This window comes from Setaria viridis, chromosome 9 (assembly GCF_005286985.2).
Source record: "Setaria viridis chromosome 9, Setaria_viridis_v4.0, whole genome shotgun sequence".
NCBI classification, from domain to species: domain Eukaryota; kingdom Viridiplantae; phylum Streptophyta; class Magnoliopsida; order Poales; family Poaceae; genus Setaria; species Setaria viridis.
The window spans coordinates 1,849,141-1,876,573 of NC_048271.2; the positions used below are offsets into that span (position 1 = coordinate 1,849,141).

At 47.6% G+C, this 27,433-nt stretch overlaps 7 protein-coding genes and 1 non-coding gene across 9 annotated transcripts; 2 read left to right on the top strand and 6 right to left on the bottom strand.

The window, feature by feature from the left end:
* The first annotated feature begins 30 nt into the window (after nucleotides 1-30).
* On the top strand, nucleotides 31-104 carry TRNAV-AAC (transfer RNA valine (anticodon AAC)). Its single transcript has one exon. It is a non-coding gene; the product is annotated as a tRNA-Val (tRNA).
* A 283-nt stretch (nucleotides 105-387) lies between these two features.
* LOC117840690 (actin-depolymerizing factor 3) lies at nucleotides 388-2,270 on the bottom strand. The gene is made up of 3 exons (XM_034721210.2): nucleotides 2,081-2,270; nucleotides 918-1,183; nucleotides 388-820 (listed from the first exon to the last, which is right to left on the bottom strand). The coding sequence occupies exons 1-3, from the start codon at nucleotides 2,081-2,083 to the stop codon at nucleotides 670-672; spliced, it is 420 nt and encodes a 139-aa protein (XP_034577101.1). The 5' UTR covers nucleotides 2,084-2,270; the 3' UTR covers nucleotides 388-669.
* Nucleotides 2,271-2,995: 725 nt separating this feature from the next.
* LOC117839374 (actin-depolymerizing factor 3) lies at nucleotides 2,996-4,122 on the bottom strand. The gene is made up of 2 exons (XM_034719690.2): nucleotides 3,730-4,122; nucleotides 2,996-3,643 (listed from the first exon to the last, which is right to left on the bottom strand). The coding sequence occupies exons 1-2, from the start codon at nucleotides 3,730-3,732 to the stop codon at nucleotides 3,203-3,205; spliced, it is 444 nt and encodes a 147-aa protein (XP_034575581.1). The 5' UTR covers nucleotides 3,733-4,122; the 3' UTR covers nucleotides 2,996-3,202.
* Nucleotides 4,123-5,823: 1,701 nt separating this feature from the next.
* LOC117839682 (zinc finger protein ZAT7) lies at nucleotides 5,824-6,569 on the bottom strand. Its single transcript, XM_034720071.2, has one exon. The coding sequence runs from the start codon at nucleotides 6,430-6,432 to the stop codon at nucleotides 5,989-5,991; it is 444 nt and encodes a 147-aa protein (XP_034575962.1). The 5' UTR covers nucleotides 6,433-6,569; the 3' UTR covers nucleotides 5,824-5,988.
* Nucleotides 6,570-8,431: 1,862 nt separating this feature from the next.
* Nucleotides 8,432-9,308, bottom strand: LOC117837161 (zinc finger protein ZAT5). Its single transcript, XM_034716748.2, has one exon. The coding sequence runs from the start codon at nucleotides 9,220-9,222 to the stop codon at nucleotides 8,662-8,664; it is 561 nt and encodes a 186-aa protein (XP_034572639.1). The 5' UTR covers nucleotides 9,223-9,308; the 3' UTR covers nucleotides 8,432-8,661.
* Nucleotides 9,309-13,429: 4,121 nt separating this feature from the next.
* Nucleotides 13,430-20,528, bottom strand: LOC117839858 (NEDD8-activating enzyme E1 regulatory subunit AXR1). 2 transcript variants are annotated; one of them, XM_034720291.2, is made up of 14 exons: nucleotides 20,330-20,528; nucleotides 19,216-19,388; nucleotides 18,960-19,123; nucleotides 18,166-18,276; nucleotides 17,800-17,879; nucleotides 17,572-17,722; nucleotides 17,399-17,492; nucleotides 16,509-16,597; nucleotides 15,820-15,893; nucleotides 15,546-15,708; nucleotides 15,078-15,163; nucleotides 14,380-14,463; nucleotides 14,095-14,251; nucleotides 13,430-13,839 (listed from the first exon to the last, which is right to left on the bottom strand). In XM_034720291.2, exons 1-14 carry the CDS (start codon nucleotides 20,383-20,385, stop codon nucleotides 13,756-13,758), a joined length of 1,566 nt encoding a protein of 521 aa, XP_034576182.1. In that variant the 5' UTR covers nucleotides 20,386-20,528; the 3' UTR covers nucleotides 13,430-13,755. The 2 variants fall into 2 exon arrangements, with proteins under 2 accessions (XP_034576182.1, XP_034576181.1); XM_034720290.2 differs by having other exon boundaries at nucleotides 14,095-14,275; nucleotides 20,330-20,526.
* Nucleotides 20,529-21,419: 891 nt separating this feature from the next.
* Nucleotides 21,420-22,564, top strand: LOC117840713 (uncharacterized). The gene has a single exon (XM_034721235.2). The coding sequence runs from the start codon at nucleotides 21,860-21,862 to the stop codon at nucleotides 22,316-22,318; it is 459 nt and encodes a 152-aa protein (XP_034577126.1). The 5' UTR covers nucleotides 21,420-21,859; the 3' UTR covers nucleotides 22,319-22,564.
* A 166-nt stretch (nucleotides 22,565-22,730) lies between these two features.
* On the bottom strand, nucleotides 22,731-25,600 carry LOC117840712 (ras-related protein RAB1BV). The gene is made up of 9 exons (XM_034721234.2): nucleotides 25,421-25,600; nucleotides 25,243-25,335; nucleotides 23,995-24,067; nucleotides 23,790-23,890; nucleotides 23,638-23,703; nucleotides 23,459-23,556; nucleotides 23,312-23,374; nucleotides 23,103-23,195; nucleotides 22,731-23,028 (listed from the first exon to the last, which is right to left on the bottom strand). Exons 2-9 carry the CDS (start codon nucleotides 25,313-25,315, stop codon nucleotides 22,951-22,953), a joined length of 645 nt encoding a protein of 214 aa, XP_034577125.1. The 5' UTR covers nucleotides 25,316-25,335; nucleotides 25,421-25,600; the 3' UTR covers nucleotides 22,731-22,950.
* Between the last annotated feature and the right edge of the window lie 1,833 nt (nucleotides 25,601-27,433).

Here is a 27,433-nt window from a genome sequence, read left to right on the forward strand (position 1 = left end):
ATTAAGATTTCATCTTGGAAAGAACACCAAGGTGTCGTGGTGTAGTTGGTTATCACGTCAGTCTAACACACTGAAGGTCTCCGGTTCGAGTCCGGGCGACGCCATTTTTTTGTCCTTTTTGTGCCACACAGGGTTCGAGCACGAGCGACGCTATTTTTAGTTTGAAGAAATTGAGAAGTTTTGCATCACACTACAGTTTGTACATAGCAGCACTGCAGCAGTAGAAATTTTGCTGAACTCGAGCTTCTCCAATATCCATTTTTAGTCTGAAGAAATTGAGAAGTTTTGCATCACACTACAGTTTGTACATAGCAGCACGCCAGCACTGCAGCAGTAGAAATTTTGCTGAACAACTCGAGCTTCTCCAATATCCAGGCAATCCTCACAGAATCATGAATAGGGAGCATATCAATTACTTATTTTAGTAACTTGAACAGCGCAACACATGTCCATAGTGGCATAGTCCATACATAATTTGGCAGACAACAAGGAAGTACATGGCAGATCCAAACCTTCATGGTCTTCTGGAAAGCCATGAGGATATTTTTACACAGCAACAAACCCATAAATCATCAGGCGGTCTTTCATAGCACCAAGTCTATAATGGCATACAAATCCACAGTAGTAGGCGGGTCCACGATGCAGGAGCATGAAACACATAGATGACGCCTAGCGTGCTCGAGCACTGATCACATCAAGGGTGATTTCACTAGCATCAGTAGCCTGCAGATCCACCTGAATGCCATTGAGCCCACTCTTGAATTTTTGGTTTGAGGTGGCGTAAAGCATCTTGCTCTTCACCTTGGCGGTGTCTGGGGACCTTGCAATTCAGAAGTAACACATCTCATGGGTGAGCAGCTTCGCAGCAAGCACGGGTAATAAGGAATGCAAACAGGAGAGGAGTGCACAAGCAATACCATAGGATATAGAAGATCCTACTCTTTTGGACATCCTCTGCAGTAACAAAGTCGAAATCATAGATGGCGTATCGGCAGTCATTTTCAGGTAGGCTGTTGGTGAAATCCTCATAGGTGGTCTCGCGGTTCCCAACCTGGTCCACCACAATCTCCTTGAAGTTGTCATTCATCTTGAAAGTGATGAAACGGTGCAGCCTCTTGGACTGCAGCTCGCCGAACTTCAGCATGCACTCATCATTAACCCCGACTCCTGATCTTGCGTTTGCCTGCGAGCACGAGCAACATCATGGTTAACAGGTAACACAACATTAATGTCAATTCAAAGTACTACTGAAGTAGTAATTCAAGAAAGGTGGTTGCTTCCACTCATTTTTATTTTTGCATGGCAGAGCCAACTGCCCCCAGTATCCTAAACCAGGCTGGAATTGAACAAGTACATAAACTACTATAATAGACACTTCAGGGTCCATAGCCTTGAATATGGAGTGCTAAAATCTCTGGAAACGAATGGCATTTCTCATGAGACAACTCACAAGTAGAGTTTACTAATGCTAGAGATTCCAGCACGACCGCCCAGCTCATGGTCAATGGCAGTGCTAGTGTGCTACTGCTGCTACAGCCAACAGTACAGATCCACACCAGAACCAACAGGATAGCACAACAGCTGGTTGCCCTTCGATTCCGCAAGCTAAGTAGGTAGATGTATTGCAATTATACGATCTAATCAGGCGATCAGACACAGATCAGCTAAGATTCCACACCAAGCCCATCTCGCATAACCTGGATCTAACAATTCGATTTCACCCGGTAGTCCATACAACCGCGGATCCGAAGCGCCGCGCGCCACTCCCGGACCTCCAGCTAGAGCTAGACGAAACTCCCGACATCCAAATCTAAGATCGCGGAATCCCGTCAACCCGCCCCAACTTCGCTCCCAATAGTTTCCCCATCGCACACGAAACCGGGAATTCCCTCCCGAGGAAAGCATGAAACAACCGAGACAACCTCGATCCCCCTCGAATCCAACTAGATCCGACGCCTCTAGCCACTACCCTACGCTACTGCCGTACGAACAGAAACCCAAAATCAACCGCGAAACAGACGCCAGCACCGATCTGCGGAAACCACAGCACGAGGAGCGCGGAGGGGAGGCGAGGGCTTACCATCTCGGGCGAGTTCCGAAGCCGGGAGGCTGCGGCGGCGGAGGAGGAGGGAATCCGCTGTGCGAGCGAGCGAGCGAGCGAAGAAGCGAAGCGAGGAGGGGGAAGGGACCAGTCTCGGGGGGCGGCTCGCGTTTTGATGTGGTCGCCGGGTTTTCCACCGCGCTGCGCGTACTGCGGGGTGCGGTGGGGGTGGGCCGGTGGGGTGGGTGGGCTCGCGGCGTTGCGGCCGCGGCAAGCTTCCGCAGTCGTCGGATTGGTGGGCCGACGGCTGGGATGAGCGACACGTCAGCGCGGCATGCTGTCGCCAGGGTAAATTCACGTAGTACTGAAAATGCTTTTTTTTCCTTTCTTCTTTTGGTATAAATGGTACTGGAATGTTTTTTTACAGACAGTAAAAAAACACGGGCAGTTCGTGGTTGCTGCCGTGGCACGTGAACGTACATCATGGCACAACGCAACGCAGTGCGATTTCGCTGTGAGCTCCTTCTTTTTCCATTTTATTCTTTTGTGAGATTCTCTCTGCTTCTTTATTTCCATTCTTCCTTTTTTTTGCGAAAGGGATTTCGGTGTGGGGAGGCTAGAGGAATGGTGGCTGCAGAAAATATCAGCGGAACCAAGAGGAAAGGGCAAGCATCCATCGACACCGACCGTAGGCCGTGGGCCGTGGCGCCGGCCTTGTCCCCGTTCTTTTATTATCTCTTTCGGCGGCTCAGCGATCGTGTCGCGCTCTTGTGAGATGTCGAAGCAGTAGCATTAATCAATAATCATGCAAGCTGATGATCTGATCTGTGAGCATTAGCAGAGGAAAGCCAGACATTAATGATGGATGGATGCGAGACCTTGCTGTTCAGTAGCATGGACACCACGTGCACGCACAGATAAAAGAGACCAGACCAGGTTAGAGATGACAGTGCATTTGATCGAGTAAAGCCAAGCCCAACCATCAATTATTCGTGCACGTAACAGCAACAACATTACAATCCACAGGAAACAATCCAAACACGACAATGCATGGACTCAGGCAACAGTACCGTACGTCCATGCGCGCACACACACACAAACTTGTATTGTACGCCGTACGACATACGTATGCGTACGTGTACATCCCGATCGCTTTTTTGATTAGGAGACGTGGTCGTTGAGGACGTCGAGGGTGAGCTCGCTGGGGTCGGTGGCCTGCACGTCGATCTGCACGCCATCCAGCTCCTTCTTGAACCCCTCGCAGGAGCTGGCGTACACCATCTTGCTCCTGACGTCCGCCGTCGCCGGGGACCACGACACGAAGAAGATCTTGCTGCGGGGCGCCTCTCCCCCGGGGCCGGCGGCCGTGGCCTCCCCGACGGTGAAGTCGTGGTCGTAGACGGCGTAGCGGCAGTCGTCGGGGGGGAGGCTGGCGGTGAGGTCGCCGAAGCCGGCGTCCCGGGCGCCCACCTTGTCGACCACCACCTGCTGCTGGGAGTCGTCGACCTTGAACACCACGAAGCGGTGGGCGCGGCCCGTCCGCAGCTCCTGGAACCGCGCCACGCACTCATCCGCCACCGCCACGCCGGACGCCGCGTTCGCCTGCTCTCATACGTCCATCGTTAGCCTGAAGGAAACCTGGCAGCCGCAACTGAAATACGAAATCAAGAAGTGTGCAGAGTACGCACCATGTCTGATGATCGGAGCCGGGCTGCAGACTGATCAAGCTGACGAAATTCAGTTCAGATGGATGGATTTTGGGGGGGTTGAACGATCGCAGCAAGCTCGCAAAAGGAGTAAGGATTGCAGTGTGCATCAGAGTCTAGCTCATGTGCTTTTAATAGTAGCTGGATGGCCGTGTCAAGATGTCCCCATCGAGGAAGTAAATTAGAGAGAGGAACAAGAGGAGAGGTGTACACGTGGGAGCACCGCGGCGGCTGATGTCTGATTAGAGTGTTCTAGATGCGTGTTCATGTGGCAGCGAACCGAGCTCGGCAGTCGGCGCAACGCATGCGTGTCTTCTCGCCACTCGACTCTCTTGCTTGGTTTCCATGATTTGGGTTCGGTACTTCCAGCTCAGACAGACACCGGCCTGGGAAGGGAGTGCCTACCGCCTCCGATAATGCAGCGACGCGCGGTCTATTCAGCACGGCATCTGCCAGTCGCGTTTCTGGACGGTGGGGAGGGACCGACGGAGGTGGCCGGGGGAGAAACAGTTAGCCGCCAGTGCTTGCTCCTAGCCACACCGCGCGCACGCGCCGAAGGGGGAAAGGAAACTTCCGCCTGCCGCGGTGCCGCCTCACGCCCTCACCGTCACTAGGCTATTAAGATACTGAATTGGGTCTCGATTGTGGTGGTGGAGGTGCAGGATTAGGTCTAGCCAGCAGTATGAGGTCTAGCCAGTAGATGGTAGAGAGGAGGGCTAAGTCCAGGCCCGTCGCTCAATCCATCTGTTTTTTTCTTTCGCGCTTCGTCTTCCGTGAACAACATTCCTTATTTTTAGAAGAACAAAGATGAGAGCACTGGGATTTCGCTGATTGCTGCTGAAGAGCCGCGCGAACGGGCCTGCGAGTGCGGGGGGCCTGGGCTGTGCGCTGCGTGCATCGTCCACGCACGGGCGGCCCAAAGTGATTTGCAGCACGGAGTCTGTGGAAGCGCATCCGTCCAACATTTCATTGTGTACAGAAGATACATGCTACTGTATCTCTTTGTTTGTGTTGGCATCCGGTACAGTGTACGCAATGTTTGGCAAGAACTGGCACCGCAATGTCCCTCCAAATTCTACATGGACTGAACCGGGAGAGTCTTCGAAGAGGCTAGGCAGAGCACTTTTATTTGGGGCCGAGAAGAGACACGTCCTACCTTTACATGTTTTGGCATGGAAGTATTGTGCTGCACACCAATCGCCTGATTCGATTTAAAGTTCTAGACAACCCCGACCCATAAGGATCCTCATGAGTGCAGCAAGAGAAATTCCCAACGATTTACTCAACTTGTCTCTGGAAAGTGGAAACTTTTCACGCATCCCAGTATTTGTTCAAACAACAAACCCATTAGAGCGATTTGAACATTTTGTATAACTCAACGTTACCAACATAGTAATGAGAACTATTTTTTTTAAGAATTGGCAGGAGAGCTGCATGTTATATTAAAAAGAGGATGAAGACATTTAGAGGTTAAAAATGTAAAAATGTACAAAGTTACAGCAACGCTGTAAAAAAAGAAAAACGACACAAAAGAATTATTCCCCCGCCCGTCAGGGGGGCGGGAGGGGGGGGGGGCGTAGCAATAGACATTAAGATCGATACACTAGGTTTGCCAGATGCTTTGCTCCGACCATCATCCACATGGACGTCTCATTTTTAATGAGCTATGTGATTCCCCCGCCCGTCACTAGGGGGGGGCGCAACAATAGACATTAAGATCGATACATTAGGTTTTCCAGGTGCTTTGCTCCGACCATCATCCACATGGACGCCTCATTTTTAATGAGCTGTGTGACCTGCTGAGTAGTCACTTCTTTGTGGTCGAAGATCCTAGCGTTGCCCTCCTTCCATACTACCCAACATAATAGGATATTAAGTGATTTCAGCTCGTGCCGATCCGTGCACACCATCTTAGCCAGTTCCGACCAATAGTAATGAGAACATTGGTTACGTACTGTTGCTACACGAGTATTGTTCTTACAAAGACATCAACCGAGACAGATGATCATCAGGTGCACGCTTGCACAAATTAAAGAAGGTAAAGGTCATTTGGAACAAAAAAGCGGACTCAAGTAATTAGGAATCAATGGATAGTTTTTATACATGTATAAATGAATGAACGAATGAATGGGGCAATGTGCCCAACAAATGTCAACGAATGCGCGACAATTTACAAATAATGGACACTATAAATGCTAAGAATTATTCTAGACAAGTCTCCGTGTATGGACTAAATCAGCTCTAGACGAAGAGCTGGAGGAGGACGGGCGGCGCCTGCGCCGCGGCGGCGGCCTCCTCGCGGTGCCGCCTCATGTGGCCGCCGAGCGCTTGGCCCATCTCAAACCCGAGCCCGCAGACGTGGCACTGGTGGCTGGCAGCAGCATGCGGCGCCGGCGCCTTGGGGTCCTTGGCGGCTGCAGCCTGCTTGCCCGGGGTCGCCGTGGTGGGCATCCCGAGCGCGAGGCCGTGGCGGCCGCGCAGGTGGCTGGTCCTGTGTCCGCCCAGCGCCTGGAACGAGGCGAAGGCGCGGCTGCACGTCTTGCAGACGAACTCGCCCTCGCCGCCGCCGCCGCCCGTGCGGCGCGGCTTCTTGGCGCCGTGCTCGCCCGGCAGCAGGCCGCCGAGGGAGAGCGCGAGGGACAGGGTCACGTCGCCGGCGGCGGCGTCTCTCGGGTGCTTCGTCATGGACGAAACGGGGATTGGAGGTGGTTGATGAGGACCAAGCGGATGGTGAATCGATGAGCTCAAGATCTTCGGGGAGGCGAGAGGATGAAGGTCGGATCGGAGCTGGCAGTTGGATGTGTTGTTGTTGGGCTTGGCGCGTGCATGCGTTGCCCTTATATACACAGGCGGGGCAGGAGAAGGGGGATGTGCTCACGTGCACTCTACGCCGGGGAAGGCAGACGAGCGCGTCGTCCCCCCGACGACTCTTCCGTCTGGAACGGTTTGAAAAGACGGGATGGAAAAGGACGGGAACCTTCCGTTAACGCGCTTGGCGTGCGTGTCGTGTCGTGTCGTCTCTGCTAGCCTCCTCACCGGCCGTGGGGAGCGCGGGACGGGAACCGCGGAAGGGTCCGCGTCCAGACGGAGCTGACGGTGTTAAGGAAACGACGTGGGCCCCACGGTGATGCAGGCGCTTGCGGTTCCATCCACCAGAAGGCACGGGAGGGAGGGGGAAGACTGGTCGTCGTATCCGTAGTAAGCCTGCCTGGGGCCGCGGGCAGTGAGAGCGCCGGCTCCGTATCTTTGACGCCGCGATGGTCGGGTCAAACCAGTCTTGGGCGACAAGGATGAATGAACAGGGCAAGGAACGACACCGTACGTCATGCTTGAGCCGTGCTAGCTGAAATTGTCCTGTGAAGTTTTTTTTAGCACGACGGGCACGCGCGTGTGAACGGGAGCACGTTTCGTATACTAGTAGTATCGAGCTTTCCTACTTTACTCATCGCTCGATCTTTCCTCGTAGTTTGTCTTCACTGCCAATGTATTTGTATCGTCTGCTCCTCCGTCCCAAACTAATATTCGTTTTGACTTACGTAATTTTTGCTACGTATTTAAACATAATATATATCTATGTGTAGTAAAAATTATGTATTTAGAAAATCCAAAATAAATGGTCATTTAGGACGGGGAGAGTTCGGAAGAAAATTATCTGTATCTACAAGACGGGCGCCACGTGTCGAATAGGCATGGCGGTCGCTCCGATCCTTATCGCTTCATCAATCCTGGCCATTCCACGCAGGAGATTATTAGCCATCATACTACTACCAGGGTTAGTTCCGAGGAAAAAATATCAGAGAGCCAGGAGATTAATCACAGCTATCGACGGGGTTAGTTGGAAGAAAAATGATCAGGTGGCCAACCCCTGAGCTGAAAATGACGTGCTCCTGTCAGGATTGGTAGCTTAGGTCGTGCGCCGTATGCCGCGAAGAAATTAAACAGGAGGTAGCGTCATCCTCATCCATCTAAGCGCTGCTAGCCCCTGATGCAAGTTCATCGTACCTGCCTACCTGGGCCCAACCGGTGACTTGCAGGAGCGAAGAGGGACCGAAAATAGTGAATTTCTACGGGCGTACTACGTGCAGTCCACGTTTGCTGTGTGTTGAGCGAGGCATGTACCCACGATCCCCCGACCGGAAAGAAAGGCCTCAAATTCTTAGTCTTAGATGCAAGCTACTCCATTCGTTCCAAATTACTATTCGTTTTGATTTTTTTAGATGCACCTAGATACCCAAATTACTATTCGTTTTGATTTTCTAGATACATAGTCTTTAGCATGCACCTAGATATATATTATGTTTAGATACATTATAAAAGTTATGTCTCTAGAACCAAAACGAATGGTAATTTAGTACGGACGGAGCAGTTGCATAACCACAAAGTCATGCTCGGATTCTCCATCTTTCTGTTCGATCTCTCTTCCCTAGCTTGATAGTTACATTTCGCCAAAAAGACACAAATTGATGCTGAAAAGCGGATATATCGGATGATCTAGAAAGGTGCGCTCTGGAAGAAGATATTTTGTTGGGTAAATTGTTCAGCATCTGCTTATTGTTCTGATATCAATAGTTGGTACACCGCATTTTTCCGAAAAGAGAGGAACAGATGATTTGCCCTCCAAAAACAAGCATACGAACAGTAGAACAATCAACAATCGAGCGGAATTTCTGACTTCAACAGCAGATTGCAGTGCAGAAGATGAACATATGTTGTATATTTGAACCAAAGAATTGTGATGAAATCAGCTCTGTGACATCTGAAATCGAACCACTAATGATCAACCAAAACTCCTAGCATACTTACAAAAGCCAGCATCAGCTGGTTCTCAATTCCTAAAGATCTAATTAAAGACCAAACAATATCATCATTTACATGTCCTGCGTCAGTCCAAATCATCAGGCGCGATGAGTAATCCTAGGCAAAGAGCTCGAGCAAGACGGGCGGCTCGGCGGCGGCGGCGCGGCGTAGTTCCAGCTCCTCCGGGAGGCGTTCGACGCTGCGCCAGACCCATGCGTCGGCGGCCTCGGCGGCGCCCATCTCCTCGCGGTGCCGCCTCATGTGTCCGCCCAGCGCCTGGCCCATCTCGAAGCCGAGCCCGCAGATGTGGCACTCGTGCTGCGGCCGCTGCTCCTGCTTGTCGCCGGCGCCCTTGCCTGCAGCGTCGGCCGCCTTGTGCTGCTTGAGCGCCTTGGCGCCGACGCCGAGCTCGAGGCCGTGGCGGCCCCGCAGGTGGCTGGTCCGGTGCCCGCCCAGCGCCTGGAACGAGGTGAAGGCCCGGCCGCACGTCTTGCACACGAACTCCCCTTCCCCCGACGTCGCCACCACCGGCCCCCTCCGCCGCGCCCGCTTATTGGACGCCGCCGCCGACGCCGGGGACCCCGCGGTGGCGGAGTCCGAGGTCGTCGTGGACGAGTCCGTCGTGCTCAGCGACAGGGCTAGCGACACCTCCTCCTGCTGGTCCCGAGGGTGCTTCATCTTGCGGAGGATTGGCTGCTTGTTGATCTTGCAGAGCTGTATGATGCGAGGCAAAAGGCTTCTGGGTGGGAGGGGGCGTTGGAGTCGCGAGCGGTTATATAGGTTGTGCTGGCTGCGAGAGATGAGAGGCGGTTGTGCGAGGGGGCTTACGTGTGCGCCAAATTGGTGTGGGGCGGACCGACATGAGGGGGGAGACGTGGAGCGGGGGGACCAATCAGGGGAAGGCACCGGAACGCGCGGCGCCGCGTCGCGACGTGGACGGCTGGGCGCCCAGTCCCGAGTCGTCCTTCGCGCTCGGATGTGGATGGGGCCGGACGTGTGGTGGTGGTGCGGCCGCGGAGCGCGGTGGTGAGCTCAGCTGGCACGGCAGGCGGGTGGCGCTATTGACGGGGCCGAGCGCGTGGCGGCCGGTGCTCTTGCTTGCTTAGCCGCGGGGGCAACGACGCCGCCGCCCCCCGCGGTGTCCGGCGGCCGGTTTCTTTATTGTTTGTTTACTGGAAGCAAAGCAAGCGGGGGGTGATGGGAGTGGAAAAGCAATTGATAATTCCGGGCGGGATGGGGACGGTGTATGCGTATGGGCTTGCGAGACCCTGGGCGGTGTGCTGAGCTGCTGACTGTGTGCACGGGTCGAAGGGTCTAGAACATTTTTCTCGGCTTGTTGATATTTGTGACTTGGATTTCAAGCACGGGGCGGTCAATGGATACCCCCTTGGTCATTCATTCATTCGTCGAATAGATCGAGAGGCATTGATCGTCACCTGGATTCCAGAAGTTGTCATCATTCTAACAATCTTGCTAACTCGGGGCTGTTTGGTTCCTTAGAACCTCCTAAAATTCATGTCACATCGAATGTTTAGATACTAATTAGAAGTATTCTTCTAATTAAACATAGGTTAATTATAAAATCAATTGCACAAATGGAGGCTAATTTGCGAGACGAATTTATTAAGCCTAATTAGTTCATGATTTGACAATGTGGTGCTACAGTAAACATGCGCTAATGATGGATTAATTAGGCTTAATAGATTTGTCTCGGGAATTAGCCTCCGTCTATTTAGTTCTCCTAATTAGCCTCTGAATATTCGATGTGACATGAATTTTAGTCCGAACCAAAGATCAATGGGCCTGTTCGCTTCAGCTTATTTAGCTGGCTTATCAGCCACCAAATAGTATTTTTATCTCACAACAAATAAGTCGTTTTAGCTTTTCAACCGACTTATGTGAAACGAACAGGTACAAACACCCTGTGACTGTGGACCGGCCGGATGTGGCCAGAGGTGAGCTGCTTGTTATGCGGTGCATCGTCCAGGGTCCACAGCATGTAGAGAGCTGTAGACTTGTACTACTCCAATACGCACGCATATACTTGCCGCGGGGGCCACGCTTTCCTGCCTCACGTGCGGGGTGGGATGGGAGTTGAACGAAGCCAGCCGGAGGCTCTGGAGCCGGTCCAACGCGCACGACTCCGGAACGGCTCAGGCGGGTGCGCCAGGGCCAGCTGCGTGCACTGGTTGGCACTTGGCAACTACTACTCCTACCTGGTCTGCTACTCCAGTAGCCGCCGGAGAGATTAGGTCTTTTGGATCCATCTCAGACGACGTGGCGGGCACGACTCCGCCGCTTTAGCCTTGCAACTTTACTTTAAGTTTCCTTTTCTGGTAGCTCCAAGGAGGAGTACACTAATCGCGAACAAACTCAATCTGGAACTAAAACCATACGTGCGTGGTCGACAAGTCAGCCGTGACGTGGTGGCTGCGGGCCAAATTGACCATCGAGGCCCAAACCGCCGGCGATTTGTGCTCTCTACTTTGTTCTGGAAGCCGCGCAGCCACTTCCAAACTAATTAATCCGGTAGCACTACTCGTCAACAGAAGCCGGCAGGCAGCACTAACCTAGCTACCTACTCGTCTACTCTCAGCTAACAACTTGCTACTGCTGATGGTTCAACCGGAGGACCATGATGCGGCGATGACGTCATGAGGTGATATTCAGATGGTGCTTGGTACCCTTGCGTGCCAAGCGAGCAGGCGGCCACGCTTAGTATTAGTTACCGGGCAAGTTGCATCTCATATTTCAGCCCGTTCGCTTCAGCTTATCAGCCACCGAACAATATTTTTCTATCACAATAAATCAGCAATTTCAGCTTTTCAACCGGCTTATAAGTCCAGCCGAATAGGTCCGAGCTAGCCTGTGGACGAGGACAAGGAATGCACTAATGCATGCCTCTTGGCGTGCATTCCTCGACAGGTCGACATGGTCAAAGAGTAAGTGTCGCGCCCACACAGATCGTTGAGGTAGAGTGCTGGGATAAGATATTAATGCGGTCTCCTAGCTTAGTTTGCGGTCTTATCCAATCAATCAAGAATCACCACTACTGTGTGTATACGCAGTACGCGCTTGTGATCCCGTTGTGAACACCATCGGCTGTAGCAAGCGATGATGATCCTGAGAATTTGCCGACGACAGCTTGTGCCTGCTAGTAGCGCGTTACCGACCAACGGCCACTGGCGCCAGCATGAAGTAATAACCAAAACAGCAAACGCGTTATTGCTATATAAAATATACTACGTATAGTTGTACGCTAGCTTGTGTGTATACGTTCTTGCATGCACACAAACAACCGCTGAAGACCGGTGTTGTCTTGTACTCTTTGCTTATCACTGGAAGGAAGCATGATTGTGATCGACCGGGAAGTTAACTGCACTAGCCTGTCGCTGTCACACGTCTTTTGCTTCCCTCTGACGGCAAGCGCGTCGTCGCGAAAGGAACACCACCGGCCGGCCATTTACCAGTAGCTGGCTGGAGATTTTGGTCCGGCCGATGGACACCTGAGATCATACGCACAGTGGGTCGGTGTCTACGTGCGCCCCATGAAAGCGCCAACAGCTCAGCCGACATTATGCTTATCTTCACTTCTACACTCCCGCTGTTACAAGAACAGTATTAAAACAGAGTGAATTGCTTCAATGCTATTGAAATTTATAACGATTCCTTCAATACTATCGGAATTTTTCTCTTCCCCTAACCACCACTAATTCTAATTTCCGTTCCCTTCATTACCATTCCGTTAGATTTTCCGTCTCAGCTCGTCATCTCCGTTGGAGGCGTACATGTACGCGGCGACGTTGGCCTTGGGCGCGACCCGATGGGGACGCGCGTGGTGTAGTCGGCGCCGACAACGCCGGGGATCCCAGATGCGGTCTGGAACTGGCCGCGGTGACGGGGCCGTCTGGCCAGATGACCTCGGGTTTGAGCAAGGGCGTTGGCATACCTGTAGCAGGTGGAGATGCCAAGACTGAAGCGGGGGGAGACCTCACGGAGGGGCTCCCCCGTGGCGAGGCGCCAGAGGTAGGCCGCCACGCGCCGGCGCATGGGGACATACGGAAGGCTTCGGCCGGGGACTCGACGGCCGACGGGAAGGAGGCGCCGGCAGTGGCACGGGACTCATCGCCAGAGCAGGATAACGGGGAGGCGGAGCGGTTGCAACGCCTCAACCGAATGCTCGCCGTCATGGCCAAGGAGGAGCAGAGGCAGACGGCGGCGCTGGAGGCGAGGCTCGGCGAGGTCTCGGAGACGCCACCACGGCGGAGCGCGAGGTGCTCCTAGCGGCGCTGGGGGCCACCACACGGCGGCACGGGAGGCACTCGTGCGCGCCGAGGCGGCGGCGGCGGGGGCTGATGCCGCCACGCGGCTCCAGATGTCCGCCGCGGAGAACCGGTCACTCTCAGAGCGGATTGGCGCCAAGGGTGCCGAGGCGCGATGCGTAGGGAGACTACACGACGGCGGGGCAGAGTGGAGGACCAAGGCACGTTGTCAGTGTCACGTATGGATGGAAAATCTAACGGAATGGCAATGAAGAGAAAGGAAATTAGAAACAGTGGCAGTGAGGGGAAGAGAAGAATTTCGATGGCATTGAGAGAATCCTTGTAAATTCCAATAGCATCGAGTGAATTCACTCTTAAAACAGTGGTCGTTTTCGTCAGCTTGCGCACACGTCAAGCCGTAATTGAGCGAGTTCCAGACTTCTTCCAGCCCGTCCACCATTTCTGGCTGTGCTTCCACTCACATCGGCACCACGTGCAGCTCCATTTCTTGGACGGTGGCAATTCCTTTTCCTTGGTCCAATTGTCTACTACAGTGTACAGCATAACAGCCCATCGATTTTGGAATGTGACTACTCTTGTCTACTGCAGCAGAACCCGCGTGCTACGGAATTTGCTATGCACTTGCATAGATCACATATTGAAAATTACATCAGTCCGGATACTCCAAGATGGGAGAGTGATTTTTAGAATGCATTCTTAAACACCAACCACTTTTCTCCAACTCGTTTTCCGTATCCCAAAAGGTAGAAACACCAATAGATTATATCGAGCTACATGGCAAGAATGCCTCATCTAAATATCATGCAGATTAGGCTCTTCGTCGGTACAATGACCCAGTTCGGATCTGATCTTTTTGGTAAGTACATGGGCGAGCTGATTGCATTGCACTGCGAGGCCATGGCACAAAATATGGGGCAACTAAGCCATGTTATAGCTCCAAAACTTGAGATTTGAGGTCGATTCCGTTGAATATAAATGTTCCCCGCAACGGCACAAACTGCTTGGTGACCAGCTGGAATATGGAACAAGAACAGAAATCAGTAATAATACCCTTTTCAGTTTCCAAATACATGTTTATAAATAGCTCATGCCCAAGTGTATATCCTCCTATGAATTCGAGATGCCTTTTACCAATCTTTTCAATTTTGTGTAAAATCCTGGAACGGTATCTATTTTGGATTGGAGGGAAGAATTATGTATAAAGGGGTCACAACATGTACAATCAGGTGTATATCACTTAATAATTTCAGTCAAGCATATAACAGACCTTTATTACTTCTTGGGAAGCGACGCCGCCAATAAAAGCAGCCACTGCATGAATCTCTGCACCCCCAAACCGGCACATCTCAGCAATCAGATCTTCAGTTAAGGATGTTCCGCTCAAGCCCATCTCACTTAGCACTGAAGCGGCAACAGTCTTCAGCCTAGGGATATCCTCATCAATCTCACTATCGAATCCAGTGTATAATCAGTATTATAAAAAACAGAATCATTTCTCTACAGGTGAGATAATAATGTTCACCAATACCAAATGAACATTTTTCTCAAGTACCTGTCGAAGATTCCAGGTAATCTATTATAGTTGGCAGCCAATCGGTCAACGGCACGTAGTAGAACGTAGAAATTCATTGCATAACTGCAGTAACACGTTTGACAGTCATTAGAGAGGCCAGTTCACTGAAAATAGTTAAAATTTAAACCACCGGGTAGCTATTTCAGCAGAAAATAGTTTGTCATATTCAAACCTACTCCCTCCGTTCCAAATTGTAGGTCGTTTCAACTTTTCTAGGTTCATAGATATTATTATGCATCTAACCTAGAAAAGTCAAAATGACCTACAATTTGGAACGGAGGGAGTAGTATTTATGTGATGATGAAATATGACTTCCAAGCAAAAAATATCTGCTTTGGATGTTCCTAATCATATTCATGATACCATCTGTATTCGCATTGCAGTTTTGCAGTTTCAAGAAATATTCTCTTTTATCTTTGAAGAAATGATAATGTATCCTAGAATGACAAGTCTTAACTCTTACAGTGACACATTAAAGAAATGATAGCGCTAACCTAGAATTGCCTAGTTGTTGACACATTAGAACATAACGGGCATGCCATGCTAGCTTAAAAACTTCGCAGGAATGTGATACAAGTACTAACATCAAATCTGGAACATGCATAGCACTTTCTTTACTAATAAAAACAATACAAGCAAAGACATGAACCGGAAAATTCAGTGCAATGGATGCTGACCTGTAGTCTTCATCGGTGAAATACCTTTGGACCTCAGAAACAATAGGAGAGCTAAATTCCTCCATGATGCTACGATATCTACAGACCTAGACATTGAAAATAGATAACCAGATTAAAATGATATGTTTTATATCTATTCACACTACTGATCATTTACAACTTATAAAAAAGCACAAAGCCACTGATAGGTGCAATGCATAGGTAGTAAAATTTGTTAATGAAAAACTTTTATGACTCTTTTACTTGACAGTACAAAGCATTATTCTATCATTCTGAAACATGCGAGCAAGCAGCAATCTGCACATCAATAAAGTCACCTTCTATCCAATTTATCATTCTGGCATGGATAACTTACAGGTATCACTAAAATGAGTAAGTTGTCACAGTTGAGGGCATCATGCAGTAAGATGTCAAGTTGCAATTATAAACAGAAGCTACAACATATGTCAACTGAAGAAAGCAGCTTACCCTGAGTTTTCTAGCATTTTTACAAAATGTTTTGATATATGCTCTTGAAATAGAATCCGGATCTCTACCAATCCGCTTCAAGATATCCTTTACGCGATTCTCCATGGCAAGACAGTCAGCTTCAGCCTTAGCTTGGTAAATCTTTTGTAGGCTTACATAATACCTGTAAGATCACAAAAGAGAATCATTAAATAATTCACACAAAAAAAGAGAATATAGTTGTAGTGGCAGGATTTGAATCTGAAGATGGCAGAATCAGCTATAGGAAACTGACTCAGTAAGTGAAGTCATGTCAGGAATTGTTCCCTCGAGAGGCAGCTCACCATTGCCCTCATTTGCAACAAATTCCTGTCAACAGAGAGAGAAAGCAGTGCAAATTATGGAAACCATGGTAATAAAAACTATTTCTGGACTGCATATATTATAGGTTCATATGCAAGCAGCTTCCACATACTCTGAAGGCTTCTATGCTCTAATTGGACTTCTTCAGCAAATGAAAACATAGGTTCATCTTAGAAGCATTCTAAGTCCAAAGCTGACTCACACAGTATTCAAGTTTTTAAGTTTAGGGCGCCTTGGTTATTTTAACAGCTGAAATTTTAGCACAAGTTCAGGACTCAAGATCACAACTTCACATGTCCACAAACTAAAGCTAGGAGGTACCCAAGCAATTTCATTTGTATATTTTTTAGGCACCTTAGCTACATTTATGGCAACAGATGTTGGCACTAACTAAGCTAAAAGCTGGCAGTAAGATATACCAAGAAAAAAGACTTTCAGATCTGCTTTTAACAACAGAAAAGGAGGCCAGATAATAGAACTGTAGCAAATGAATCAGCATCCAGTCATAATGAGGCCACAAACTTTTAAGCATAGTGTGCTAACTTATGGAATGGCCTATCATGGAATATACTAGTAAAGAAGTCAACATTCCGTACATTATAATCATAATATGATATATACCTTCAAAGCAGCCACTAAAATCCAGAAATCCGTTGAAGATGAATTGACTTCCGCGGAGTTATCATCAATTATCTGCTGGATCTCATTTCCTAACAGAAATCAATGTCAGAACCTGCATATTTGTACTGTTGCGCACACCATTTTGTACAAGTCAATACGAGTGAACTTGTGCATCTAAAGCAATAAGAACATAAAACTAACAAGTTTGGGAACAAGGCTATTTAGACCCCAATAACATTTTTGAAATATATATATTATATCGCCTAAATAATATAATCAGAAATAATCTCCACAAATTTCGCATGTTAATTAAGTCATCGCAGCCATCCCATAGCCACCATTTGCTTCACACTGTCTAGTGTGCCAAGGATCAGCTGGGTTCTACGTTACTAGAATGTCATACAACATACAAATGGTAGCTGAAACATACAAATAGAATGTTCAACACTTACACGCATCAAGGTACAAAGTGGTTGAGATGTTGCAACTGATGCTCTCAGTGCTTGAATCAAACAAAGTGTCATATATTCCATCAACTATTAAAGCTCCTTACATGTTATACTAAACATCCAAGAATAATGAAATGTGGATCGATGTAATTATGTAAATAAAAAAAAGCTAAATATTTGATAGACAGAGAGGTGGATAAGGTAAGTAGAGAAAGCACTAGGGTCAAGAACATTTTCAATACTACTGATTCAAAAAAAAGGCGTGAGGCCACTACTGGTACAAATGAAGAAAATAAGACCACGCCAACCCATACATAAGCTTAAGATCCATCATTTGGGTGACAAGAGTTGTAACTTCTTGATAACTCAGGTAAATTTAAGAAAGGTCAGCGGTAGATCCTTAAAACTGTGCTGGGATAAGGACACGTAAAAGCAACTTACTTATTCCTGGAGTGGCTGAGACTTTATATGAAGACTCCACAGCTTCTTTGTAATTTTCTTCATCTACATTAAGCATATGGGCCCGAATCAGGTCCTGACAAGAGAAATAGTTTAGGTGCAAATCCTAAAAACACTTTTCTCTTGCCGGGTCAACAGCAATAAAAAGAATGTACCTTAAACTCCCTTTTCTCTTGACTAGTTGAAGGTAAATTACCATCATGAGCATCTGCCCATTTTTCTGCAAGCCTCACAAGGATAACAATGTATGGTGTATGCTTGTGCACGACAGGATCTTTATCATTTATGTCAATTGATTTTGCAAACCTGCATAGTAGAAGTGTCAGCAATAACAGTGCTCGTGTACAATTACAACTGTTTATAATGAATGTATATATTCTTACTGCTTGAGTTCAGCCCATGGATTGTGAAGGCGCAAGTCATCCAAGAAGTGGTCTGGTTTTGATTCTATGACACAGTGTTCCTGGACAACAACAAATAGATAGATTTGTCAACCTTCCCAAAATGCTTTTGTGGTGAATTCCTCCCAACACGGTTAGTTTGTATGAGTGGCATAGAAAGAATTGTTAGAAAAGGGAAACTGGCCATACAACAAGGCCCAGGTAGCAAGGCCTTGTATGCAACTACAGTACTACACAATTGAAGGAATGAGTGTTCAAAATCGCCAAGTCTTGCCACTAGTGATTGTGTTGTCATGATAATTAATCATGTGGACATGCTAAAGTTTGGATGTAAGTATATCAAAGTACCTTGACGCTGACCCTGACCAGACCTGTTAGACCATATGAACGTGCTGCAATCAACACAATATTTGCTTTTCTGCAGATATCATCTAGCTTCAGTAAAGAACTCTCTGGAAGCTGCAACATAGATGAAAAGGCATTGTATTTAAAAATGTTTTAAGGGACAAATATTTTGCCATCAATACTATAAATGACGAGTGAGGAACTCTACTATCACGGTAGCACAGGTGATGATAAAATCCTGAGGGAATAATTGAACAGTGGTACTACCAACAGACCAAAACTATTGTTAAAAGAAACAGTAAATATATTTGCTTCTGGCCAGTGAGTCCAGTTGTGGGCTTAGAAAGCAACAGAACTTTATTTAGCTTCAGTAAAAAAAACAGAAGAAACTGGTTGAATAATAACCCATTGAGAAATTTGCTACTTTAGCATTTAAGATGCACATACTATATAACACGAGCAACCATCCACAATGGTCAACAGATTCAGTCCATTAGACAGGTCATCACAAATATAGAGCTTTAATAATTTAAAGCCCAAAGATATTTATTATTTCTTTCTCAATTCTAACAAAAAAATTAGCTACCACAGTTACAATTTTTGGTAGTATTACTTTGAATCTGTAAACCTTCTAATAGTCCTCTTATTGATTCTCATCTCTTGATCATTTTTTTCAATCTTCAACAAAAAACATATATCTATTTATACACCCAAAATTTCTGGCTACATAGGGAAATAAATCCACCAGAGCAATCATACTTTTGCAATTTGTCCTAAGAGTAGGCTGAAGAACACACCTGAGTAGCAATGACGACAGTGAACTGGGAAAAGAATGAAGGATTGGTGTCTATCAAAGTCGCTGGAGTCTCCTCAACAAACTTGGCTTTAACTGCATCATTCAGCTCTTGTAGGAAAGAACAGATGGATTTAGCTCTTGGTTGCCCCAAACATCCTTCATCCACTGCATTAAAAAATATTCAAGAATAAGAGTTCCATCAATTTCAGGAGGATGAATTCAGAAGAACAGGTAGAGTCACATAGCAAAGAAATTACATAAGAAATTATTCCCGAGATCAGATGCTTCGACTTTAGAGCCATCAACAACAGTGACACTTCCTATTCCTCCAAGCACAAGATTCTTCAGTGCTTCAGTTCCAGTAGGGCCACAGTTAAGCAAGCATAGGCTAGCATTCTCCAGTGCGGCTTGTCCTTGATCACCCCATATCCTGTACTTAGTTAGAAAAAAGCAGGTAGCTTTCAATATCTGGTATGCTATCTGATTCAATGGGTGAGTAAAACAAGCAGATAACAAATTATTGGAAAGCACACGCAAAATGACAAATTGGATTTCCTTAATTTGATAAAACATAAAAACAATGTTTGTGCCATCAAATACTCTTTTCCTACACCATAATCGACACAGGAGAATTATGCAATAGAGAAACAGGATTTTTTTGTTTTTGAGATGATACAACGCCAAGATCAAAGAGTCCAAGACACATGCAGATTAATTGAGGGGAAGCAGCTAACAGTTGTCATGATAACCATTAACCAAAAATCATCAAATGAACCAAAATTCACCAACCTAGACAAATATCATCTAATGAACAATACCACTTGGCATGGAAGTGGGCCCTGAGATTCGCATGGACTTAACTTTCTATATGCGTATAGTTTTAGCTTAGGCAATGCAACCCCAAGTACCAATCCCACTGAACCTAGCTAAAATCATTAAATCACTACTGAATTGCATTTTTCCATCAGAATTCCAACTTAAGGCACAAATTAACTGTAATGGAATCCATGGAACCGAGACAAAAGCCTAACTAATTAGTACCCAATACCTTGCAAGCAACCCCGGCTCCAAATGCAAGGCCTGCACCGCTCAAGTCTAGAAACAAGAGCAGCCTCGTAACCACGTCAGATTCCCCCTACATCAGAGCGTAGCGCTAGCAATCCAGAGTGACAAAAAGGAGCCTAAACCCTAGATGGGATAACGCATCCAAACGGAGCTGAAACTGGATCCCAATAGCGGGATTCAGTAGCTCGAGAACCCTAAACCCTAGGATCAATCGACGCAATCGCTCGGCATCTACCCATCGATCACGTGGTGACGGGGAGGTAGCGGAGATGGGAGGGCGAAGGCAGATGCGCGCCGAAGGGTTACCTGAGCTGGCGATCGTACTTGGTCTTGGGCTCCGCGACGACGCTGGCGGCGGCCATGGCTGCGTAGCGGAGGGGAGGCGGATGCGCTCTCTTCGCTGTGTGTACTTGGGGTTTTTGGTTCGCTTCGACCCCTCCACTCCGGCGAGGAATAAAGCGGCGGAGCGGAGGCGGAGCAAGGAGATGGCTTGTTGAGTTGTAGTAGAACCTATTGATCGAATCCGGCTAGCCCAACAACTCACATTTAACCCATCACAGTATTGGGCCAGATCAGCCAGTCCAAACCTATTTGAGCAGCCCAGTTAGGATGGAGCTGACCCTGGCCCAGAGTAATCACCTGGGTGTTTTTTTTCCTTGGGGCTATTGCGTTTTTACCTTGTGTCTGCTTGGTGCAAGAGAAGATAAAAGTCTCCTTCAACTGATAAGAAGGTCTCCTTCAAGTTCAGGAACATGGCAAAGTGATGTAGGCGTACGTCACTAGCAAGGTTGGTTAGTTGTTCAAGAATTAGGGAATGAGGGTGCATAAGTACGTGTTGTTTGAAGATGCATTGAGAAATATGCAATTCAGTTATAGTCTGATTGCTGCCAGATAAGGAGCAGCGAGAGATAAAGATATATCAATGATCTGTAAGGGTCGTGGATGACGCGATGAGATTTATCACTGTGTGCTACGTACTCTCCACGCCTGTTATAAAAGCTCACGCCGTGCTCACTAGCTTACTGCATTCCACTTAGCATTTTCAATTTCAAGTCGGAGAAACGAAGTAGCACTTGTGTAGGGCTCGTTGATATTGATTTCCATTGTTGTTAATGATATCCGTCCAAAGTCAGAATAGATTGTCAAATAATTGAGAATTTATAGCGAGTCAAAAGCCATGACGGACAGATAATACCACCTACCTCGACCGACCTATCAAGATGAGGTCAGCTAACGCTTTGTTCTCTTACAAAAATGCTTGTTTCTGCAGTGACAGCACAAAAGCCAATTAGTCCAGCAATTATGAAAGGAATTGCAGTGAGATCTGGGTAAGTTAACGGCATTACTATTATAGTATCTTGTAGTATCAGACTAAGAATGAAATAAAGAGTGAGGATAGCTTACTTCAAAAGCTATGTTAGCCGAAATGCAAAACTTACTAAACACTGAAAATCTCCATCAACCCACGCGTGGGTTAGGGTGTCACAGACCTGAGTAGTTCTGTGCACTATGGGCAAGAATCGAGCGGCGAGCCGGTGTTCTCTCATCGGAAATTTTCTTCATCTCATCATCTAACAATGCCGGGTTCTCCATCTATCTCTCAAGTCAACTCTATCATGTATGGTATTTAATAACACGAAGAAGCAGCAAGTCAACTGTTACCACTGAGTCAAGCGTCCCTTTAGAAAGCTGAACAACACAAGTGCCATCTCTCTTTCTTCAGAAAAAGAGAAATGCCATCTCCAGCACCGATCCTACAAATACTTTGGAACCAGAAGCCTCTCACGGTAGTATATACACACATACAGCGTAGCAACCGAGCATTTCGTGACGACGATGGAGAGGCTGACGTTCGGGCAAGAAGAGCCAGCGGAGCTGGGCATCATCAGCGTGGCCGAAGGGGTCATGCTGCTGCTCGCGCGCGGCGGCGGCGGCGGCGAGCCACCGGCCTCGCCGCGCGTGTTCGAGTGCAAGACGTGCAGCCGCCGGTTCCCGTCGTTCCAGGCGCTGGGTGGGCACCGCGCGAGCCACAAGCGCCCGCGGGCGGGTGATGCCTCCCCGGCCGCGCCGGCGGCGAAGGCCCGCGCGCACGGGTGCGCGGTATGCGGCGTCGAGTTCGCGCTGGGGCAGGCGCTGGGGGGACACATGAGGCGCCACCGTGCCGTGGCCGAGGAGGAGGAGAGGGAGAGCGCCGCCGCCGCCGCTTCCCGCGGGCTAGCCGAAGAAGCCGAGCCCAAGCCCGACGGAGCGGCGAGAGGGCTGCTGGGCTTGGACCTGAACATTGCCCCCTCATGAAGTCATGACCAAGCATTTGGGGTTTCGTGCTTCTTTCGTTTTTGCCTTTTTGGCCTGGGTTTGTAATTCGGAGTCCTTTGAAATTTTGCACATATCATACAGCACGATTCATTTATGTAACAGTCTTGTCATGTAAGAAAATATTGACTAGTGTACAGTATTGTAAAATGCGTTCTACAGGATACTGCGTGCAACTTGAAAAAAAGAGTATCACAAGCAAGAAACACATTGTTTCTTTTACACGAACTATGCCTAGGTCTAGCATACTGCTTTGCTTCAATTCCGATTTACCAGTTCCTACAGGAATTCAGCAGAATGTTAACAATTTTCAAAGGATCTTATCCAATGTTGCAAGTACAAGGTAACCGCACAAAACTGGAAAGAAAAGCACGATTCGATGTTCCCTTTCGAGTGCACGAGATCAAACCAGCCACCCAGTTGTATATATGCGCTCATCGTTATCAAGGCCAGTTTCCACCAATATAGCAAGTAAATGTTCTGACTTAACACCCATTTGTCCAAATCCCAACAATTGCGATGACTTAAGAAACGCACATGGAAGAGTTGCTTGCAAAGAATAAAATGATAAAAATTACATGCGCAGTAACACCAAATCTTGCTGTGCCAACTGTTCAGGAGCCACAGCAAGCTGATTTCTGTGCATCTGTTGTCTCAGTTTCCCCTTCGGGCTTGATCTTGATAGTTCGATCCTGAAAATAAGAACAAGAGCTAAGGTGCTGTGCAAAAGAAAGTGAATATGTCCAATCTATGAAAAAGGTCGCACCTCAGGCTTCGAATCGGTCTCTGAGAGTCTTTGTTTGATGTCCCTTGCTATTGAAAAGAAAACCTGCTCGACATTCAGGTTTGTCTTTGCACTCTGTAGCGAAAAATAAATAATAAATTATGCATCACAAACAAATCAAATGTGACATTGGATTATCAGTTATGCTACAATAAAGGAATGACATAACAGAAACTATGACTTGCACTGACCGTTTCAAAGAACTTTATCCCATATTCATCAGCAAGAGCTTGCCCCTTTGAAGTGGGTACAGCCTACAAGAAATAAATTCAAGAGTTATTCAAAAACATAAAGTTTAAGGGATCGAATAAGAGTAAGAGTAGGAATGGATTGCGTACCCGTTTGCTTTCATCCATATCAGCTTTATTCCCTACCAGAATTTTGTTCACATTATCTGAGGCATGTTGTTCAATGTTTCTGATCCAATTTCTGATGTCTGCAGGTCAGTAACAATTGTAGTATAAGAATCGGAAGCTGAAGCGACGTATCAAAGAGCACTTCAGTATAAAGTCAGTACTATTAAAGGATGACTCGTCCGTGACGTCATAGACAAGTAAAATGCCCATCGCTCCCCTGTAATAGGCTGCAAAGAAAAATTGTAAATTACCAACATTCAGCCAAACAACTTTTAGAAATATAAACTAGTTTGCTCAAAGGCAGCAAGCATACCAGTTGTAATAGTGCGGAAACGTTCTTGCCCCGCAGTATCCCAGATCTGCAACTTAATCCGTTTGCCATCCAACTCGACAGTCCTTATCTTGAAGTCAATACTGTTTTGAGAATCCAGTGGGCACAATTCATAAGTTCACACAAGCTTTCACATGTAGCATGACAATTTCTCAACCAGGGGATTTTGTGATTTTACTCTCATTACCCAATAGTAGTGATGAAGCTCGTGGTGAAGGAGCCATCTGAAAACCGTAAAAGGAGACAACTTTTTCCAACACCTATACACACAACATTTTGTAATTAGAAACCTTATGCCAGTAGCAAACAACGATCTAGCTTGTGCCACAACAAATATAAGCAAGGGTCCACAAATATATTAGCAGGAAATAGCCTTGAACGAGACAAATGATATGCAAAGCTATATATAGCTTCATGTCACTGTTCAAACAAGAGCATAGAGCACTACAGCATAAATACTGGTCAGGCCACACGGATAAAAGCAAACTGCTTAGTTGATTTTTTTTGGTTCAAAAGATGCATGTAAGGAGAAATAAAATTAAATTTGTGCCCCTACTTACAAGCTTCTGTAAACAGCTGGATATTTTGTCTTGCGAGGAGAACAATAACATGGCCATACATTGGAAATGCAAAACAAGGCATAACAATACAAACACTTCAATTATCTTATAAGTAGCACAATTTTAGTTTCCAACTTGAGGTATTGCCTAGTTCGTGCCTAGGTAAGTGTTTTGTGACTGAGAATATGCATTTCAAGCCCAACAATTCCCTAATCTCAAGCAGAGCCCTCAATCACGGATGTTCAAGCCTAGGTAAGTGTTTTTTTCCAATGTTCTACCTTAGATGTGGCTATTAAATTGCATCAGTTAAATTTTCGATTCGACTGAAGCAAACAGCAATGTTAACCATCAAGCCATCTGGGCTGAACTATAGAGAGATATGCTCTATGACCACTCAACATGACAATCAGAGTAAGTCAGAAATATGCAAAGAGCTATGCTCCACTTGCACATGCTACTAGTTGTATAATTCAAGAATAATATAGGAGTATAGCCTCGCCAGTGCTTGTGGAATGAACATCCTGAAAGGCCGAGCACCTGTTCCTGAATTCTAGACGTAGCCATCAATTTAAATACATCCACAATTAAATTTCTTCACCTGCTAGGTCAATGCAAGCAGGGGCACATTCACTCGAAAAATATGAACGTTACACAGGTGAGACCTCCCCAAGTGCCGTCCGGTTGTTAGATTCATATTCATCCGCCCATTCCCATTTTACGCAACCATCTGCAGAGGCTGATCTGGGTACCAGATCCCAACCGGAACGCCAAATCACACGGAAACGGAACATAACACATGATTCCGAAGGAATCAGATCTCGCGCAGATCGAGATACGACAAGAGAGGAAGGGGCTGAGAGGTTCGGCGAGCTCACCGCTGTCTCCGATGAGAAGCAGCTTGATGAGGTAGTCGTAGTCGGCTCGAGCCCTCGCCGGCGGCGCTGCCATCGCGCTCTACCTACCAGCACCTAGCATCACGCAACCAGATCAGATCGGAATCGCAAACAACCAACAAACCGAGTCGAACAGGGAGGGCGGAATGGCGAGCCGAACCAAGCGGGGTGGCGACGCGATCTCTAGGCGTGGTGTCGCCGCACGAGAAGCGGAGGCGGGCGGGCGAGCGGTGGAGCGGGAGGCCGAGGCGTCGCGGTGACGGGGAAGGGGAGCACCAGGTTTGCCTGGACCTGGCTCGCTCGATCGGAGGAGGAAGGGGATGCACACGCGTTCGCGTGGGGTGGTGGAATTGGTCCGTGTTTGGACTTTTTTTTGGGAACAAGTTTTTCGACGTATTGTTGGTCGTGCGCCGGCCCAAATGGCCCAGTTACTGGGGCAGGTGCAATGGGCCGTTTATTACTTGAGTTGGGCTCATTGATGGGAAATTAGGCCCATGCATTGGTTCTTTATATAGTTTTTTTTAGGAAATCATGCATTGGTTGTTACATTAATAAGAGTTGTGTTACTCTCTCACACAAAATAAAAAAAATAGGAGTTGTGTGCACTCTTATGATTCTACAAGGCCAGCAATGCAGAACCAAAATACTTGGTACTTTAATGGATGCATGTGTTACATGTGTGGTCTATGATACTTGCTGAAATTCATTCACAAGCAGTTTCATATGCATTTGGTTCATGCATGGAATGATTCGAGAAACGTACCAACTCGTTTAGAATAAAGTCATCATACTTGATATAATTCTCTATTAAAATTGATATAGCATATGGCTCAAAGAAGTTGATTAAAACACAACATTGAGGATCATCTATCCATGTAACATTTGGTACATGCAACTAAACACATATGAATTTGGTAGATGCAACTAAACACATATGAATTTGCCGATACAAATTTTGTGCCGCACGTGGGCATGCTCGTTTGAACTGCACTGCGAAGCAGCCGAGTAATTAGGCTTCAGTTCAGCTTAAACAAAAGTAGACTTCTGTGTATTACGGCAAGTATTGTAATCTTCGAACACCTCCGTGAATTAAACAAAAGTAGTGTCCATGGATTTGAAATCTTCCTGGTCTCTATTACGTGACTCGATCGTCTAGTGATTGCACATACAATACGTACGGTCAACGAAGTCCACTGGTCGGGGCAAAATTTGTTCAAACTCGCGGCGCGCGAGCAGTTGTTGCAGAGTCACCATCCATAGCCGTCCCCCGACCTGCTTATAGCCAATACGGTACCCCACTTATTGCGTAAGCACTGTCCTCGTCCACTAAACTAGTTGAGATCAATTAAGATATGTCATGATCCGCCGAAGACGCGAGAAATTTCTCGCGCTCCGCCTGCATGATTTCGAATTCGAAATTTCAAAATCGGATGACACCTGTCCGCTTTTTTCCTGTGCTGCGCAGGTCACCAACGATCCGGTCTCGTATGTTCATACGCGCTGACAGTTTCGCCGTATTTGTTCGTGCAAGTTCGGTCGCTCGTCAGCCCTGTTTCGTCGTTCAATAAAAAAAACGAAGTTCAGTAGCCTGAGAGTTGTGCGACAGTGCGAGCGTGGAAGAGGATTTGGTTCGACGACCATGAAAACGAGGAAGCCCAATCGTACTAGCAGCCCAAGCCCCAGCTTCATTTGTTTATCGGAGGAGATGCTCGGCCTCGGCTGAACAGGCCAGTTGCGCACTAATCAATCAATCAATCAGAGAGATTCAGAGTAGCCTGCCCATGGCCAACAGCAACGGGGCGCTGCCGCCTTGCCGGCCAGCGAGACGGGACCAACTAATCATCCTCTCCCGCCATGAGCCACAAATCCGTCGACCGTCCGTAACCACGCGGATAGAACACCAGCGGCGCCAGGCAAACCCATGGCTCGCGGGAGGGATGAGATGAGAGGAGATCCGCCCGATCAGCTCGATCCAACCATCATTAATTCATTATTACTATTACACGCGGGAATATTATCACGGCGCGCACTGTGCAGGAGTATTTACGGGGAACCGCCGGAAGACGAGTGGAGTGAGACGGGTTCCTACTTTCCTGTCGCCTTCCTTCCGCGACGGACCGGCACGATTTTATTTAGTATTGGCAGCCACAAGGGGGGCCTGTCGCTTTCAGAT

Excerpts from the sequence above, each read along its gene's own strand:
- LOC117840690 (XM_034721210.2), bottom strand. Across the intron at positions 821-917 it reads AGGATCTTCTATATCCTATG|GTCCCCAGACACCGCCAAGG; the intron begins GTATTGCTTGTG and ends CTGAATTGCAAG.
- LOC117839682 (XM_034720071.2), bottom strand. The coding sequence starts at position 6,432 with ATGACGAAGCACCCGAGAGACGCCGCCGCCGGCGACGTGACCCTGTCC.
- LOC117837161 (XM_034716748.2), bottom strand. The coding sequence starts at position 9,222 with ATGAAGCACCCTCGGGACCAGCAGGAGGAGGTGTCGCTAGCCCTGTCG.
- LOC117839858 (XM_034720290.2), bottom strand. The coding sequence starts at position 20,385 with ATGGCCGCCGCCAGCGTCGTCGCGGAGCCCAAGACCAAGTACGATCGC. Across the intron at positions 19,389-20,329 it reads AAGTACGATCGCCAGCTCAG|GATATGGGGTGATCAAGGAC; the intron begins GTAACCCTTCGG and ends AACTAAGTACAG. Across the intron at positions 17,880-18,165 it reads TGGTCAGGGTCAGCGTCAAG|GAACACTGTGTCATAGAATC; the intron begins GTACTTTGATAT and ends GTTGTTGTCCAG.
- LOC117840713 (XM_034721235.2), top strand. The coding sequence starts at position 21,860 with ATGGAGAGGCTGACGTTCGGGCAAGAAGAGCCAGCGGAGCTGGGCATC.
- LOC117840712 (XM_034721234.2), bottom strand. The coding sequence starts at position 25,315 with ATGGCAGCGCCGCCGGCGAGGGCTCGAGCCGACTACGACTACCTCATC. Across the intron at positions 23,891-23,994 it reads AGCTTCATCACTACTATTGG|TATTGACTTCAAGATAAGGA; the intron begins GTAATGAGAGTA and ends TTCTCAAAACAG. Across the intron at positions 23,196-23,311 it reads GGATAAAGTTCTTTGAAACG|AGTGCAAAGACAAACCTGAA; the intron begins GTCAGTGCAAGT and ends TTTTCGCTACAG.